Source organism: Sminthopsis crassicaudata, chromosome 2 (assembly GCF_048593235.1).
Source record: "Sminthopsis crassicaudata isolate SCR6 chromosome 2, ASM4859323v1, whole genome shotgun sequence".
NCBI classification, from domain to species: domain Eukaryota; kingdom Metazoa; phylum Chordata; class Mammalia; order Dasyuromorphia; family Dasyuridae; genus Sminthopsis; species Sminthopsis crassicaudata.
The window spans coordinates 672493148-672510998 of NC_133618.1; the positions used below are offsets into that span (position 1 = coordinate 672493148).

The 17851-nt window shown below is 48.9% G+C and overlaps 1 protein-coding gene across 1 annotated transcript in view; it reads left to right on the forward strand.

The window, feature by feature from the left end:
- The first annotated feature begins 3256 nt into the window (after nucleotides 1-3256).
- PAPSS2 (3'-phosphoadenosine 5'-phosphosulfate synthase 2) overlaps nucleotides 3257-17851 on the forward strand; it is a 69002-nt gene continuing 54407 nt past the window's right edge. Inside the window, 1 exon segment of the mRNA XM_074297075.1 lies at nucleotides 3257-3423. Within this exon segment, the coding sequence (XP_074153176.1) occupies nucleotides 3397-3423 (27 nt within the window). The 5' untranslated portion in view covers nucleotides 3257-3396.

Below are 17851 nucleotides of genomic sequence, written 5' to 3' on the forward strand. Positions count from 1 at the left end.
GTCATGGTAGTCACTGGGAGCACTTCCTCTGCATAAGCAGACCCCGATCGGGGACCCAGGAGCTCTGGAAATCCCAAGAAATCACATCCTGGGAATGACAGGGAATCAGGACCCAGCCTTAAATCACTAAGTATGCCACAGGGGAACGGCCATCACTTAGGCAGAGGGAGAGGGAGTCCCAGGGAGCCTTAACCCCTTTCATTCTGTCACGAGGAAGCCAGCAGGAGCAGAGTTGGGGTTTCCCATTAAAGTCTCAGAGGGCTTTGTTCTTCTTTCAGGGCCCATCCCTCCTTCTTTTGGCCCGTTGGCCCCAATATGGCACCAAGAGACCAATGAAGGGCTTGTGTCATCAGCTCAAAAGGCAAGTTCTCTAGGGCGGAGCACAAGCACCCCAGCACATGTCTAGCACAGAGCCTCCCATCGCCCTTTCTTTCTGCTTAAAATTAACTCGAGTCCTTAATGAATGAAAATCTATTTTCTCCCTTCCAATTATTTCCAGGAGCGGGGGGAGGAGAAAACAAATCATATAGCAAATACCTTGCAACACCTTGTTGAAGGTGTCAGGGAGGAGGGGACCAGGACCTGAGTCTTCATTGATCTGCAGAACTCCCTTGTGAGGAAATTCTCTCACCTCTGCGTACCTGCTCCTCAAGCTACTCGATTCAGGAAGGCTTCTACTCTGTCGCTGGCCAAAACAGCCAATCCCCACGGCCACCGAGCACCTCTGCGTGAAAGAGCAGCCCAGCGCTCCGCTCTGGGACAGGGACGCAGGGAGAGTCTGCCTAAGGGGGCTCAGAACCAGAAAGTCGGGATTCTTCCTGGACTCCCATGCCTTCAGACTCTTCAGCCTAGTTAGCTTTCATTTTTTAGCTGTTTTTATTTTTCTTCCTAACCTCCTCCTCCTCCTCCTCCTCCTCCTCCTTCTTCATCATCATCTTCTTTTCTTCATCTTCTTTCTTCTTCTTTTGTCTCATCTTCTTCTCTTTTCCTCCTTTTCTTCTTTTTCTTCTTCAGCCTGTCAGGACCAATGTTTTGTCCTTTTGCTGGAACGGCCACAGGACTCAACCCACTGCAGAACCTCGCTGGGAAATGAACCGAAGTGGGGTTCCAACCCACTGAGGAAGAAGGAGGTAAAGGGATGCCCAGGCTTTGGCAGTACTGGAAAAGCCAGCTGTTCCATCATATATATGTGTATATATATATATATATATATACACAGTAACAGCAGCACTGTAACAGGGGTAGGACAACACTGTATACATATGTGTGTGTGTGTGTGTGTGTGTGTGTGTGTACAGTAACAGCAGCACGGTAACAGGGGTAGGACAACACTGTATACATATGTGTGTGTGTGTGTGTGTGTGTGTGTGTGTACAGTAACAGCAGCACGGTAACAGGGGTAGGATAACACTGTATACATATATATGTGTGTGTGTGTGTGTGTGTGTGTGTACAGTAACAGCAGCACGGTAACAGGGGTAGGACAACACTGTATACATATGTGTGTGTGTGTGTGTGTGTGTGTGTGTGTGTGTGTGTGTGTGTGTACAGTAACAGCAGCACGGGTAACAGGGGTAGGACAAACACTGTATACATATGTGTGTGTGTGTGTGTGTGTGTGTGTGTGTGTGTGTGTACAGTAACAGCAGCACGGTAACAGGGGTAGGACAACACTGTATACATATGTGTGTGTGTGTGTGTGTGTGTGTGTGTGTGTGTGTGTGTACAGTAACAGCAGCACGGTAACAGGGGTAGGACAACACTGTATACATATGTGTGTGTGTGTGTGTGTGTGTGTGTGTGTACAGTAACAGCAGCACGGTAACAGGGGTAGGACAACACTGTATACATATGTGTGTGTGTGTGTGTGTGTGTGTGTGTGTGTGTGTGTGTGTGTACAGTAACAGCAGCACTGTACCGGGGTCAGCTGCGCGGACTTGGCACTTCTCAGCCACGTCAGACCTCCAAGAGATGCCGCCCACATCCAGAGAGAGACTGATTCTAGAGCGAAACAGAATATTTTTACCTTTTTTCCTTTGGGTTTATCTTTTCTTTCTAGTGCTTTTTCCCCCTTTTAGTCTGATTTTTCTTGCACAACCTGACAAATATGGAAATACGTTTAGAAGGATTGTACATGTTTAACATGGAAGTTTGCTTGCTATCCTGGAGAGGCAGGGAAGGAGGGAGAAAAAATTGGAACACAAAACCTCACAGAAGTGAATGTCAACATTATGTTTACATTATTTGGAAAAATGAAATACTGTGGAGGGGACAAAGAATGTCCGATGACTGGAAGAATCTCAGCACAGGAAACATTTGGGAGGCCCTCAGAGACCAGAAGAGTGCGGAGGAGCCCTAGATTAGGGGACATAGATTGAGAGGGACTTTGGACGTCTAATCCAAGCCTTCATTTTTACATTTGAGGAAACTGAGGCCTGAGGAGGCCAAGTGACTTGCTCAAGATCACAGACATCAAGCAGCAGACAGAATTTGAACCAGGGCTTTTGACTCCAAATTCAGGGCGCTTTCAGAAGTCCCGCTTCTTTCCTTTGATTGAGGATTTTGGCTCAGCGACTTCTTGCAATTTATCGAGCTCTGGGAGCCGAGTCGCGTCCGGAGTTGGACTTGGAAGACACTGACGTTCCCTCCAGCCCCGAAGGCCGCGATCCCAAGTTACTGAATTCACCCTGGCGGGTCCCGCTTGCCCAGTCTGCAGCCTGAGGGGGCAGGTCGGGGCGCCTTTTTAACCCCGTTTCTTAAGAGGAGCCGGGGAGCACAATTCCATCCAATACAGGGATCCCCTAAGTCGGTGGTGGGGCTGGGGGCCTCAGTTTCCCCAGCTGTGACGGGAAAGGGCTGGCCCCTGGGCTCCCCTGCGGCTCCGACGATGCCGGCGCCGACAGTCCCGGCTGGAGCCGAGGGGCTGAAGCGTGGCTGGGCGCAGCCCGACGGTCCCCCGCCACCTCCAGCTCCGGCCTCGCCTCCTTCCCCCGGGCCCCGGGACCACGCCCCGGGCCGCTCCACGGCCTCGGTGCCCAGGGAGGGGAGGGGAGGGCGCCGCGGGAGAGGCAGGAGGGGGGGCCGGAGGAGGAGGAGGAGGAGGAGGAGGAGGAGGAGGAGGAGGAGGAGGAGGAGGAGGAGGAGGAGGAGGAGGAGGAGGAGGAGGAGGAGGAGAGGGGAGGAGGAAGCAGCGGCGGAGGAGGGAAGCCTTTGGGGGTTGGTCAAGGGAAGTGCGACGTGTCCTTCCCAGCCTTTTTAAAGCTCCTTCCCGGCTGCTCGGCCGGCTTCCTTCCGTCCGTCCGCCAGTCCTCCCCTCCTCGGGGACCGAGCGAGCCCGGCCGCCAGTGCTGCCATCCCGCCCCGTGCCCGTCCCGCCGCCGCCCGCGCCCCCGCACCATGTCCGGGATCAAGAAGCAAAAGACGGTAGGACTCGGCCCCGCCGCCCGGCGGCCCCCGCCCCCCTCCGGCAGCTGCGGGCCGACGCTCCGCGCCCCTGCCCAGCCCGTGCCCGCTGGCCGCGCTCCCCGCTCCTTCTTTCCGGGCGCCCCGATCCCGGCCCGCCGAGCGGGCGGCGAGGGAAGGAGGCGAGCGAGCGAGCGAGGCGCCGGCTTCGCCCCGCAGGTTTTCCAGGAAAGGGTTTTGTCACTTCTCTCCCTCCTTTTCATCAACTTGAAAACTCAGCTCTCGTCAATTTGTCTTCCTCCTCCTCTTTTCTTCCCTTCTTCTTCTTCTTCTTCTTCTTCTTCTTCTTCTTCTTCTTCTTCTTCTTCTTCTTCTTCTTCTTCTTCTTCTTCTTCTTCTTCTTCTTCTTCTTCTTCTTCTTCTTCTTCTTCTTCTTCTTCTTCTTCTTCTTCTTCTTCTTCTTCTTCTTCTCCTCTTTTTTCTTCTCTTCATCGTCTCTTCTTGCTTCTTCTTTTCTCTCATCTTCTCCCTCCTCCTCTTCTTTTCTTCTTTTCTTCTTCTGTCCTCCTCTTCCTCCTCTTCCTCCTCTTCTCCTCTTCCTTCTCCTTCTCTTCTTCAACTTCTCTTCTTTCTTCTTCTTTTCTCTCATTTTCTTCTCTCTTCCTCCTCTTCTTTTTCTTTTTTCTTTTTGTTGTCCTCCTCCTCCTCCTCCTCCTCCTCCTCCTCCTCCTCCTCCTCCTCCTCCTCCTCCTCCTCCTCCTCCTCTTCCTCCTCCTCCTGCTGCTGCTTCTCCTCTTTTCCCTCTCCAAGCTCAGTTTGCAGAGGAGGAAACTGAGGCACAGAGAAGTGACATGACTTAGCCAAAGTAACCCGGCCCCCAATTCCAGGCCTGTGGACTCCAGTCTAGAGCTGCTTCTCTGGAGCCTGGAAGTCCGGTTAAGATTGCCTCAAGAATAGAGGAGACAATCTCCTTCGCTTAGCGGAGACGAGTTGGGCACCTAACTTTGCTGCCAGAGCCCAGCCGTCGGGCCGCGGTGGGAGCCAGAATTTCTTTGCTGACGTCATTGTATTTTAAATGACAACAGCCATTTAAAGAAAGCCCCGGAGGAAGAAAGGAGGGAGAGACAGACGGAGTGCAGAGAAAGAGATAGAGCTGAATTTACTCATTCTTTGAGGCTGAAGCCCATTCACCCTGGGGGGCCTTCACCCCAGGGATTCAGTCCCATCCCACTGAAGCCCCAGCTCTTACAGGGACTGGCTCACACTGACCGCGGCTGCAGACTTCAGGCGCCCCAGCAGCATTCTGTCCTCCCTCGCCATGGTCCTGTTTGGCCAAAGTTGATACTGACGGATGCTGGGAGGCTTCTGTGGCTCTGGGAGGCTTCTGTGGGCACTGGGAGGCTGCTGTGGGCACTGGGAGGCTGCTGTGGGCACTGGGAGGCTGCTGTGGGCACTGGGAGGCTGCTGTGGGCACTGGGAGGCTTCTATGGGCACTGGAAGGCTGCTGTGGGCACTGGGAGGCTGCTGTGGGCACTGGGAGGCTGCTGTGGGCACTGGGAGGCTGCTGTGGGCACTGGGAGGCTTCTATGGGCACTGGAAGGCTGCTGTGGGCACTGGGAGGCTGCTGTGGACGCTGGGAGGCTTCTGTGGGCACTGAAAGGCTGCTGTGGATGCTGGGAGGCTTCTGTGGATGCTGGGAAGCTTCTGTGGACTCTGGGAGGCTTCTGTGGACGCTGGGAAGCTTCTGTGGACTCTGGGAGGCTTCTGTGGGCTCTGGGAGGCTTCTGTGAGCACTGGAAGGCTGCTGTGGACACTGGGAGGCTTCTATGGGCTCTGGAAAGCTTCTGTGGGCACTGGGAGGCTTCTATGGGCTCTGGAAAGCTTCTGTGGGCACTGGGAGGCTTCTATGGGCTCTGGAAAGCTTCTGTGGGCACTGGGAGGCTTCTATGGGCTCTGGAAAGCTTCTGTGGGTACTGGGAAGCTTTTACACGCACACAGGTGAGCTTAATAACTGCTCTGCCTGCTCTTCTCAGAGGATCCTTCTGAAAGGGTTAAGGGACTGGGTCTGAGACTTCTCTGGCCCAAGGAACTCCCAGGTGAGGAAAGTCCCACCACCAACACAGGCAGCATCGCTCCTCTGTCACTTGAAGGCTTACAGGATTGGCCCGAGGATCTGGGTTTCAGGCTCATCAAACCATACATGAAGCTGGCACAAATTGACTTAGGAAAACATGCATTAACCATGTTGAATTTTCTTTTTTTTTAGAATGTTTCTCAATTTATGTTTTAATTTGTTTTGAAACACTTGCAGAGTTTATGTAACACTTCTGGTCTGGAACACTGAAGGGTTAAAGGTAACTTGTCCAGGGTCACACAGTCTTGTGATCTCAGACTTGGCTTTGAGCAGGCTTTCTGTTGTTCATTGTCCCATGCCAGATTGATAGGGGACTTTCCTTATCCTTCCTGGCCCCCTCCTTTTTTTCTGCTTTCATTGTGAGCTTAATGGCGACTGGCCTTAGTTTCCCTCCTGCTCCTAAATGGAAAAATAGATGGTGGCTGAGCTGAGGAATTGTATTTTAAATGACCACAGTCATTTAAAGAAAGCCCCGGAGGAAGAAAGGAGGGAGAGGCTGCCTGAGTGGGGAGAAAGTGAGTTGAATTTACTAATTCTTTTTAAAATTGTTGCTTCTTGCTTGGAAATAGATAATGCTTCCTGCCCACCTTCAATTCAGTTTAACTGAACAAGCATTTATTGGGTCCCGATTCTGAGGGTCCACAGACAAAAATGGTTCATTTCCTGCCCACTCAGTGGCCCAGGTGACCAGGGAATAGAGCCCGTACCCCCAGAAGTAAAGACAAAGTCGTGGAAGCAGGGAGGAGGGAATGGTACTGAGGAGGCCAGGGCAGGTTTCCTGTGGGCAGGGGTGTCAGCTTCCACAAGGGGCAGGAAGAAAGGCAGGGCAGACGGCCCTGGCAAAGCTGCTTTCTTTAAAGATTGTGCATGATCCATTGAAAAGTGGAATATGAAAAAAAAGAAAGAAAAAGAAAAGAAAAGTGGAATATGATGAAAAGGACCATCAGAAGATCCCTAAGGGTCATAGAATCTTAGATTTTAGATAGAAAATTGACTTGGAAGACCATGGAGCCTGAATTCATCTTCATACGGAAGACCAGTAGCTGGAAAGCTTTATCCAATGCCTCCTGAGCAAGGGGGAGGCCCTCCTTGGGGCTCCAAACCCAGGCTTCTGATGTCTCTCCTCACCCCAGATTTACCATAAGCTCCAAAAGCTTGTTCGTTTGGCCTTGTGGGTTTGAAACTTTCCTTGGGCCTTGTCACTAAACAGCAGTTCCTAACCCTGCCCTAAGGGACTATTTAATCCCTAGTGAAAATGGAGAAATGCTGATAGCACCCTGGAGAGGAAAGTCTTTCTGGGGCCTAGAAGCTAAACTGCCCCCGAGGAAGCCCTGCCTAGAACAGCTTCAAGTGGGTTGGGGGAGGGAAGAGTTGGGCTGGCGGCTTGGGGCTCTTAACTGAAGAGGTTAACTGAAGTCTAGGGCTCTTAGGAATGGGACCCCATTACTGGGAATGGCTTGAGCAATTAGAGAGAATGGAGGGGATTGGGGGGGAGGATAGAAAATAAAGATTATAAACTGAAGAATCTCCATGCAATTTGCTGTCTTGAATCATGAAATCACCAGTGACAAATATTCTGCAAATATCTCGTTTATATTTCCTGGACTCATAAGGTTTGGATGGGAGAGGGCATCTGATCCAGCCTCTTTGTTTTAACAGATAGGGAAACTGAGTCCCAAGAAGCCACAGTCTCTTATAGAGATTCCAGCTTGGGGCCTCTGAAACTATCCATCTCCTCTTGGAGCTTTTCCTCGGGCCTGGAGCCTCCTTCCAGGGGAACCCGGCACAGGCCTGCCCCTTTCCTTGGGCCAGACCCTCTTCTCCCATTCAGGAATTCCCCCCAGGGCCTCCATTCTGTGCCAGCCCTGGGCTGACCTTCCTTCTGGTCCAGGTCATTCCCCAGCCTCAGGTCTTTAACTCCAGGTTCCCTGACTAGTTCTCTTGATCCTCCAGCTCCCGTCAGGTACTGTCTTCCCCCCTGCAATAGAAGCAGGGATTGCCTTTCCCTTTTATTTGTATTCCCAGAACTTAGCTGGCTGCCTGGTCCACATGAAGGGTTCCCTTCCAGTCCCAAGCCAGCATCTTTCCATCATTATCATCACAGGGTCTCTCCCAACTGGTGGAGATCCACTCGAATCTCTTCCCCTCTATTCATCCCCCCATAAACACTGTCAGCGAGGCTGTGTGGGGGGGGGGTGTTTGCTGCCAGAAGGGCAGCTGCTGCTGGCTTTGGAGCAGAGGCTATTTCAGGGCCAGAAATGATGCTGGCCATCCCCGGCCAGGAGAAGGCTGTTTGGTTTTTGGACCCTTTCTCCTGGACTTTCACCTCTTTTATTTGGTTTATTTTGAAGGTTAAAATTTAACACACATAAAAAGCTGACACCAAATAAATATGAGATCTACAATATAGATACACTTGGAGATCCAGAAATTCCTCCACAATACCTGGGTTAATCGAGGAGTGGCCAAAGAGCAGAGATTAGCCGTCCACTCCCTTGTGGCAAATGGCAGGCACAGTTCGGGCCGACTCCCCAGGGCTGGTCCCCCACCTTTTCTCCTGGGCATTCTCTGCTGCTGGGATGCTGCTCTGGAACCACTTCTCTACTCCCTTTGCTGAATTCTCACCATCATTCTTCTTCTACCCCAAGGGCAGGTGTCCCCCAGAGCTATATCCTGGAGCTCCTTGCTCCTTTACATCCTCTCCAGGGGACAATTCATCAACTTCCATGCTCATTGCTGAGCTGATGACTGCCACATTCTGAAAGCCATCCCTGATATCTTTCCCAAGCCCCGATTCTACGTTGACAGTCGAGTGCTGGAACATTTCCCCCTGCATTGCCATCTCAAATGTGGTCAAACTTGTCGCTCTCTTTTCTGTCCCATGCTTCCTCCACACTCTCCCACTTCTGCACAGGGCACTGCCAGCCCTCCATTTCCCAGTTCAAGGCTCAAGTTCCCAACCCTCCTGGGTGCTTTCTTCCCTCTCAGCTGCCATAACCAGTAAGTTGCCTAGTCTGCCTCCATGTGGTCTCTTAGGGTTGTCTCTTCCCTCACACCTCCCATCTGCACTTCGGAGCTCTGCCCAATCCAGCTTTCTTCCCTATAGCCATAAAACAATTTTCTTGAGCCAGAGATCTGACCTTGGCACTTCTCTGTTTAAACACCTTTAATGCCTCCCTGTAGAATCAACAATAAAAAAAAAAAAAAAATGAAGCCCTCAGACTATTAGAGGTACTCTGCAATCTGATTAGCTCCACCCATCTGGCTTCCCGGCCATTTCTCTTCATCACAAATTCTCTGTTACAGAAAAATGGAAATACTGAAGGTGGCCTCAAACCTGCCATTTCATCTCCAGCTGACCCTCCTCAGCTCCAGATCTCAGGACCCTCGTTATCCTTCAAGCTAGAAAGCCTGTTCTGTGTGTCCTCCCATCCCATCCTGGCTATTAGTATTTTTACCCTCTGGTCAAGTAACCCCTTACTAACTCAGCGTGTATTATGTTGTAATCTCCCTCTCTCAGTAGAATATCAGCTCCCTGAGGCATAAAATGCTTCATTTTATTTTTGTGTCCCCAGCCCAGTCCTTGCCCCATTTGGGGGGAACCAAGTGAAGAAAATCCCTTTGTCTCTGCAGATCAGCCCTTTTTTATCTTAATTGCCTAAGGCACTGAAAATTCATTGTAAAGGTGTCTTGGCCAGGAGGCCACTGAAGAAAGCCTTGAACCCGACTTATGTAGCCTGGCTCTCTCTGCTCCTCCCAGAGAAGGTACCCTCTGAATTCAGTTTTTACCCAGAAGTGACACTTAGTGGCCATTTTTCGGACCAGGGAGCAGAAGGTACCAAATCTATCCGCCCAGCCCCGGGCCACAGCTGATTATCTGGGGAGGTGAGAGTGGAAGGTCTCTAACTCCTGGTTCCCAAATCCCAGGCTCAGCACCTCTCCCACTACCTCCTACTGCTTCCCACTGGGCAGTCCTCCTCTTAGTATTAACATAATTAGCATCAGGGCTGGAGCCTTGAGGGGAGGCAAGTCTAGGAAGGGAATTGCTGCTCTCCCTCCGGGTGCCCAGAGAGGCTGCTGTTTATCTCAGCGTCCATCGCGTGCTGTAATGGGCCCTCCTTGACTCATTTTGGTCAGGATTCTGGAAAGATTTCCAAGACCAGGAGGGGAAGAGGACCTGACGCGCCTGTGGGAGTGGAGGCAGGGGAAGGGAAAGCTTTGCACTGCAGCTGCCTGTGGCCCACCTGGGGACTGAGTGTGGAGAGCTCCTCAGAACTAGGGCTCAGCTGGACCAGGCTCTGTTGCCTTTGAGTCTTGTGTAAAGGTCGCAGAAGAACAGAAGCACCTTGAGGGCAGGGACTGTCTGTTTCATTTTTGCCTGGCACATAGTAGGTGCTCAAGACTAATAAACACTTCTTGCCCTGAATTCCTTTGAATTGCTGTGACCCCAATGGTTTTCTGTCTCCCCCCAAGGCCAGCATCTCATGAGTGTCCACGTTTCTTCTGGGTCCTTTGTCCTCAGTGAGCAGGGACTGTTGGGTGGAGAGGAAACCCAGATTTTGGAGTTTGAGGATCCAGTTTCCCTTTCATTTCCCCCCTCCCCCCTAAGGCTGGGGTTAAGTGACTTGTCCAGGGTCACACAGCCAGGAAGAGTTAAGTGTCTGAGACCAGATTTGAACTCGGGTCCTCCTGAATTCAAGGCTGATGCTCTATCCACTGCGCCACCTAGCTGCCCCTCCTTTCATTTTCTGAATGTGTGGGTTTGCCCTTTCCCTGCCTGGCGGAGTGTGTTTCCACATTAAGGGACCCTTAGCGTTGCCACCAGCTCCTTTGGGACCTTTCTCACGACCTGGAGTCACGTTGACCACTAGTCCCTCCGCCCATTTCCTTAAGCCAGGTTTCACAGTTTTTTGGCTAAGACTCTTACCATTTCACACTTCACTTCCCTCCAAACAATCAGGAGCTCTCCTCTCACTGAGATCCTCTTACATCTTGTTTGTCCACACCAGTACACAAGGTACTGAGGGAGGTTGTGCAGTGATTAGAGCTTTGGGCCTGAGTAAGGAAGGCCTGCCTTCAAATTGGACACTGGCCGAGTGATCCAGGACAAATCAGTTAACCACTGTCTGCTTCAGTTTCTTCCATTTTGTGTTTGTGCGTGTGTGTGGGTGTAATAATAATATCCACTTTCCAAGGTTGCTATGTGGATCAGATGAGACATTTCTAAAGAGCCTGGCACACAGTAGGTGCTATATAAGTGCTTGTTTTCACCCTATGCCTCAGTTTCCTTCTCTGTAAAAGGAAAACCTGATAAACTATCAGTTCTTTTCTAACTTTAAATCCATGAATTTATGCTCCTATGATTTAGGCCAAATAACAGGATTGGTTTTACATTTTTGAATGAAAAATATGGTTTTCCCCTTCAGTCTGAATTTGTTCTTGTAATGCTTTTTGGGCTCTGTTTCTGTTTGGAGAAATCATGGGGTGCTAAAGTCCTTCCCTCTGTGCTCCCATAGGCTTTTCCTATCCAAGTCCAGCTTGCAGGGATGACCCCAGTGAGGGTGGGATGACCCCAGTGAGAGCAGGATGACCTGCACTTGCAGACTTGCAGCTGCCACATGTTAAGTAATATGAACTGGGGAGGGTCACAATGCCAGGATTATAGGTTGGAGCAGGTTCATTCAAATCAGCAGCTTTTAGCAGGTCCCAGAAGCTGACGTTTCCCTCCCAGAGGCACCTGTTTTCCTTGTTTGCCTGTTTATATAATCAATATGTTTTCCTCGTGGTCTCTGCTCTTGGAATGCTCTTTTGTTCCTCACTGCCGCCTCTTAGATTTCTCTCAAATTTCAGATTAAGCTCTTGGCACAGAGTGGGTACTTCCCTGGTACTGAGTGACCGGAACTGAACACAATGGAGCAATGGCCACTATCTAGGTCTTCCAGGGGGTCTAAAGCCCCAGAGAGGGACTCAGATCTTCCAGACCTCGTCATTAGTCACGTATTTGAAATACAAGATTTCCAAAATCTATTTTTCGTTAATCATCTGTTTTCAAAAGAAATGTCCATACAAACAGGAAGGGATGAAGACAAAGTAAACCCAGACACTAGGTTGTGTTTGCCTGTTGACAGAGACTTTTGGTTAAAAGGGCCTTTGCTACAATTGAGCAAAGCTTTTCCCAGAATTCTCCCGGGCTACGAGTTTGGTGACTGTGGCAACAAAAGAAATAAGGGGCTTTGGGCATGGCCTGTTCTTGGAGAAGCTGGCGTGCTCTCGGGATCACTACCTTCCGATCTAGATGTTGACTAACCACCCCCTTTAATTAGAGAGCCTAGAATTCTGCCAGAAGTCAAAGTCAAGTTCACTAGGCTGGGTTGGCAGCTGCCATCTTCTTGATTTTTTAAAAATGGAAACATCTGCTTTTCTGTGATTCTGGGGTACTGTTCTCCTTCTCCACCATTACTGGCAGTATTTAACCTGGAAAACAAGAAAGGGGAGGCAAGGCTGTCCTTGGGTTTTAGCAGGCTAGCCCATGAAAGATCAGGATGATCGGCTTTGCCCTCAAGGACCAAACTAGAGGCAGAACATGCCATGGAGGCTTGAGGGCAGGACAAACTTTCCAAGAGTGGGAGCTGTCCCCAGTGGCTGGGCGGCTGGGTGTCCCCTGGGCCACTGTGTGGTCAGAAGGATTCTGGGTCAGGCAGAGATGGCAGCTCAGGGCTTTGCTGGGACTGATGGAAACCTGTCCCTGCTCCTGATCCGAGTCTGCTGTTTGCCAGCAGACAGTCAGAAGGGACCTCATTAAACTGAAAGGGCCACCTTTGGGAGGGGAAAGTCTGACTCCCTCCTCTGGGAATAGACAGGTTGTTTGTTTCTGCAGAAATGAGAGACGTCAGGGCTGGGAAGGGAATACACCCCCCCCCCCATACACACACACACGCCCAGCCCCATCTGACACCTGGCAGAGATCCCTCCTTCGCTGGGTACCTGCTTTGGCAGCTCCTTTCCCCTAATATCTCCAGGTAATAACAACCAATTGAATTTAGCCCGAGCCCTGAATTCCCACTTGCTTGGCTGGAGTCAGCAGCAGAGAACGGCATTTGCTTCCTTCCTCCCTTGCCTGCTCGGTCCCTGTGCCCCCCCCCCCCCCAGCCCCTTCTTTGGGCTGTACTGTGAGAGGTGAGGACTTCCTCACTGAGTGAGAAGCAGCCCAGCTTCCCCCCTGCAGGCCAGGCCAGGCCACCAGGGGACCCGGCCCCCATCACTGAGGATGTTCCTGCTGCCCGAGCACAGCCGTCCCTGGGGAGGAGGCCCACGGGTACACTGACAGTGACGGTCTCTCATTGCCCCCACCGCAAGGCCATGGGATCCCCCTCACCGGGCTCTGGAGATGAGGCTGCCAGAGTCACCCTACCACAACTTGTCTGCCTGAGAAGTGGACCAGAATAACTCTCCTTAAGTCAACATGGAGAGGAGTAAACATTGAGATTTGGAAAGCAAAGATCTGAAATCCCTGAGTCTGCTGCTTCCTAAGCAAATAGCTCTGTAGGATCACATCTTCCTCCGGTCTTAGTTTCCTCCTTTGCAACATGACAAGGTTGGACTTGATATGTAAACATAATATATATATATATATATATATATATATATATATATATTTTTTTTTTTTTTTTAAGTAATATGTACTAGTGGGGTCCTTTTGGACAACTTATTTAATCGCTCCCTACCTCAGTGTTTTGGTCTGTAGGATGGGAATTATATCTCAGCTTTAATGAAAATATTATATAAACATAACTAAAAGCACTATGGAATTATAAATGGCTGCTATTGGTTTTTCACTTATTGGACAAATGCCTCCTGTGAAGGGACACTATGCTAGGTATTGAGGGAGATGCACGTTTTAGGGAGACACAGCCCCCGTCCTTATGGAGCTGCCAATATTACTTTTTCTTTTTCTTTAATATATTTATTTTCCCCAGTTATATGTAAAAAAATTTTTTTGCTTTTGCTTTTAAAACTTTGAGTTCCAGATTGTCTCCCTTCCTTCCCATTAAGAAGCACGTGTGAATGAGCTGCTATTACTAACAGCATTTTAAAAAAGTTTTCTGGTAGTAAATTTATTTATTTTTAATACACATTGCTTTATGAATCATGTTGGGAGAGGAAAATCAGAGCAAAAGGGAAAAACCATGAGATAAAAAAAAAAAACAACACACAAAAGAAGTGAACATAGCATGTATTGACTTACATTTAGCCTCCTTCGGTCTTTTTCTGGAAGCAGATGGTGTTTTCTGTCCAAAGAATATTAGGATTTCTTTGGATATTTTTAAGTTTTTAAAAAAAAGATTAGCCACCTAAGGAGGCACTGTGGTGGGAGGAGCAGACAACCAGATTTGGAATCAGAGGATACGGCTTGGGGTCCCAAGCTCTGCGTATAAGCTGAGTTAGGTCCCTTCTCCTGTCAGAGCCTCAGTTTCTTTCTTTGTGAGAAGAGAGGGTTAAACTGGTTGGCCTCTGAGGTCTCTTTCTGCTTCAGAACTGAGGGATGGCGCCCACTGGTAATCACTTCTCCCCCTCCTTAATCAGTGTGGTGGTGAGTCTCCGAGTCACTAAGATCTCTCCCCCAGTCCCTCAGTCAGGAGATGAAAGTGAGTGGATTCAGCAGCCCCTCCCCAAGGTGCCGTGGACGACCACCTCCCTTGCCCTGTGCCATCTCTTCCAGTGGGCCAGCATCCTCTCCGAGCAAGCCTCCACGAGGCCGTTTAGCCTCTGCCAGGAGCCAGGGTTTTTGGAGAGCGGTGAGCGAGCTGTTCTCACTTTCCCAACACAAAGCCTCCTTGTTAGAACTATTGACTCAGTCCATAGAGAAGACTCATAGAATGAAATGAATTGCAAGGCCCTCCATGAAACTCGAGACCTCACCCTGCCTGTCTCCAGGGCTTTGCACAGCCGGCCATTCATGACTTATGAGGTCCCAGAGCCTTAGGAGCTCCAGGCTTGGGCTCTGGGTGGGCCAGAGGCTTCCTTGGCATTTCCTTAGCTTAAGAGTCCAGCAGTCTGCTTTGGATGCACAATGGAGGGGCTGAAACCAGCAGGAATGGAACAGGCGAAGTATTCAGAAAGGACACAGATTTATCCCCAAACACCTACAATCTGCCCTCTGTGAGCTGGGCCTCCCATCAGTGCTCGGGCCAGGGGTAGGCCTTTGGTGAATGCTCATCCATAAAAGTGAGGGAGGGGCTGGAAATGCCCAAGCCCCCACCTGGCTCTGATCCTCCATGGCAGGAGCTTACATTTATGTCACTTTAAGATTTGCTAAAAATCACACATTATCTCCTTGGAACTTTGTGAAGTTGATATTATTGTCCTCATTTTGCAGATAGGAAAACTGAAACCTCAGCAAGGAAAGTGACTCATGGCCTCAACATAAGGGAGTGGAACTAGAATTTGAACCCCAGGCTTCTGATTCCAAACTGAGGGCTCTTTCCACTTCACCGTGGTCCAAATTACCCTCCTCATACAGGCATCATTATGGACCAAGATGATTTCCTTTTTTTTTTGTTTGTTTTTTAAGAAAGTAGTTGGGAAGCTGTGCTCAGGTCCATTCAATAAGCTAAATTGAATCTACTTCTGAGATTCCAAGTGCCCCATTTGGGCTTTTGAATTGTTTAACAATTTTTTTTTACTATTCATATTTGAGAGGGTTTTTTTGGGGGGAAGAGCTTTGAAAAGTTAATGTACTTTTGTACTTTCTTATGTTTCTTTTTCCACCAGTTCCATGCAGAACAAGATGTACCTGCTACATCAGGAATGTTTTAAAATTCCATTGAGATCTGCTTCTACCAGATACCACCCTGGGCTAGGATCTGATGATACCTTGTAATTAGGAATCTTAACGTTTGGCTGGGAGCGTTGTGTCATACAGATTCTCTTTGACATTCACTAATTAGCTTCCTTATATATTTATTGTGAGAAACTGAGGGTTATAATTAGAAGTTGATAGCCTTATCCCTACCAGGTTTTGTTGTGGACATATTATGTAGCAGCAGTGTCTCTCCCCTTCCAGATGAAATTCAAACCATTTAATAATTATTCCAATGCCTTAGAACCCTCAAAATGGTGAAATTGGTGTTTTCATCTTTAGTGACCTAGATATTCATGGCTCCTCCAGGTTGCTGCCCAAAGGCTAGGCCTTTCCTCTCCAGGTTCTGATCCCTTCCCAGGCCCTGTCAGAGCTTCCCAGTTCCCTCCCTTCAGGCTCTGATGAAGTCAAATTTATTGTGAGCATAAAATGAGATAACAAATTATAAAGTGCTTAGTGTAGTGCTTGGCACAAAATAGGTGCCCAATCATAAGTCAATAACATCAATAAGTAGTTCTTCAGCATCTTTCTGTCTTTGTACCATCCCTTCCTCCTTGTAAGCTCCTATATGTAGAACTTGTCTCCCCGGTACCTCTCCCAGGGCCATGCATGTAGGAGAGGCACAGTTGAATGAAAAGGAAGGCTTTGGATAGAACTCTAAAGATGGTACCATGTAACTCTTCACTTATCCAGACAGTCAGGTTTGTATGTCAGAACTCGGTATCATCTGGACTCTGTGATAGCAAGATCTGGTTTCAATTCCTGGTTCTGACAGCAGCCTGTGTGGCCTGTATGGTCTTGTTCTAGTCACTGCCACCTTATTCCCCTATGCACAGTTTCTTCCTGTCAAATGAAGAAGTTTGCCTAGTTGATCTCAGAAGTCCTCTCTGGCTCAAAATTGGTGACATTCTGTGATCCTATGATTCCCTGTTAAAAAGGTCAAGCTCTCCCATTGCATCTAGGGCCATCTTTAATCTGCATGATCTGAACAGGGCCACTGAACCCAGATGGCTCAGGAGGAAAAAGTGAGTTTGGTGACCTTGCACAGACCTCCCTCATTTAAGTCCAACTGACTTGCATGTCATGATATGGCCTTCCTAGTATCATGGTCCTCTTCGAGAATGAAGGACAAACAACAATTTCCTGTTATGATGCAAACTGTGGCCCATCCATGTCCTTGTCTCCTTTTCGATTTTTGGCCAGGAATTCCCCTAAGTACATCCTAAGAGGCCTATCATAGGCTGAGGGCCTCCTTTGATTTCTCTTATAATGGGAAGTGAGCACATAGGCTGTCCATTTGTTACTCCTGGCTTCTGTGTCCTGCTTCCTTAACTAGTTCCTTTTCTTTTTCACCCATGATAGTTTTCTTAACCCCCACCTTACTCAATTCCTTTTCCCAACAGAAATCACCTATGGATTATATTTTGATAGGAAATTTCAAGCCTTCCATTTCATTATAACAAAGTAGAAATACTCCACAATTTTAGAAGAAACGGAGAATTTTTTAAAACAAGGTATGGTTTAATTTTGATTTCTTCATGTCAACATTCCTGCATTTATAATTTTGACCCCTGCTTGGGTTAAATAAATTTCTTGTCAAAAGTTCACCACCAAGGCTGCATTCCTGGTAATGTTGGGTAACCGAGGAACAGCTCTGTGAATGATCAGCTTGAACAGTCACCATTTGCGGACTTAGGCAATGCGAAATGAAGCTTCAGATAGAATTCTTTGTTCATATCTCCTGTATAATAAGTGATGATTTCTCAGAAGAGACTTTCGAGGTTCATTTAGTGGAAAAAGCAGAATCCAAACTGACATTTATTTAGCACACTCAAGTTTCTGAAGTTCTTTATACCCATTTTCTGGCAACTCTTATGAGGCATAGGTATTTACCATCTCCATTTTCCAGACAAAGAAATTGAGACTGAAAGCCTTGAGTGGCTTTTCTAGCCTTAGCGACTTGGCAAGTGTCAGAGAATGGGTTTGAAGCAAGCTCTTTGTGACCAGACCCAGTGCTCCTTCTCACAAGTTACTTATAAACATATGGAAGCAGCTCTAGCTGGAAGGGGCCCTTTATTTCACAGATGAAGAGACTGAGGCACAGAGATTTGAACCAAGGGCTTCTGACTCCTTTGCATCTTACTGGGCTTCTTCCTACCTTGGCTTCCTCCTTCTAGAAGCTATCTGTATGCTTCAGAAGGAACTCATGTGCCATCTGATGGAATGCCAACCTGAGTCTTCCCGGTCAAGCTCTAGTGGTTGGAATGCTCAGGATGGCGCGTGCTGAACATCCAACCAGTGGGCAGCCCTTGTGTCTGCCCATGATTAATCTAGCAGGTTTTGGAGACTTTGAATGGTTGACAAGCCTTTATTGGCTGGGATTACAGCTGATCCAATAGAAGGTAGACAGGTAGCCCCTGTCTTCTCTCTTCTCCAGTTTCAGAGCCAGCATGGGT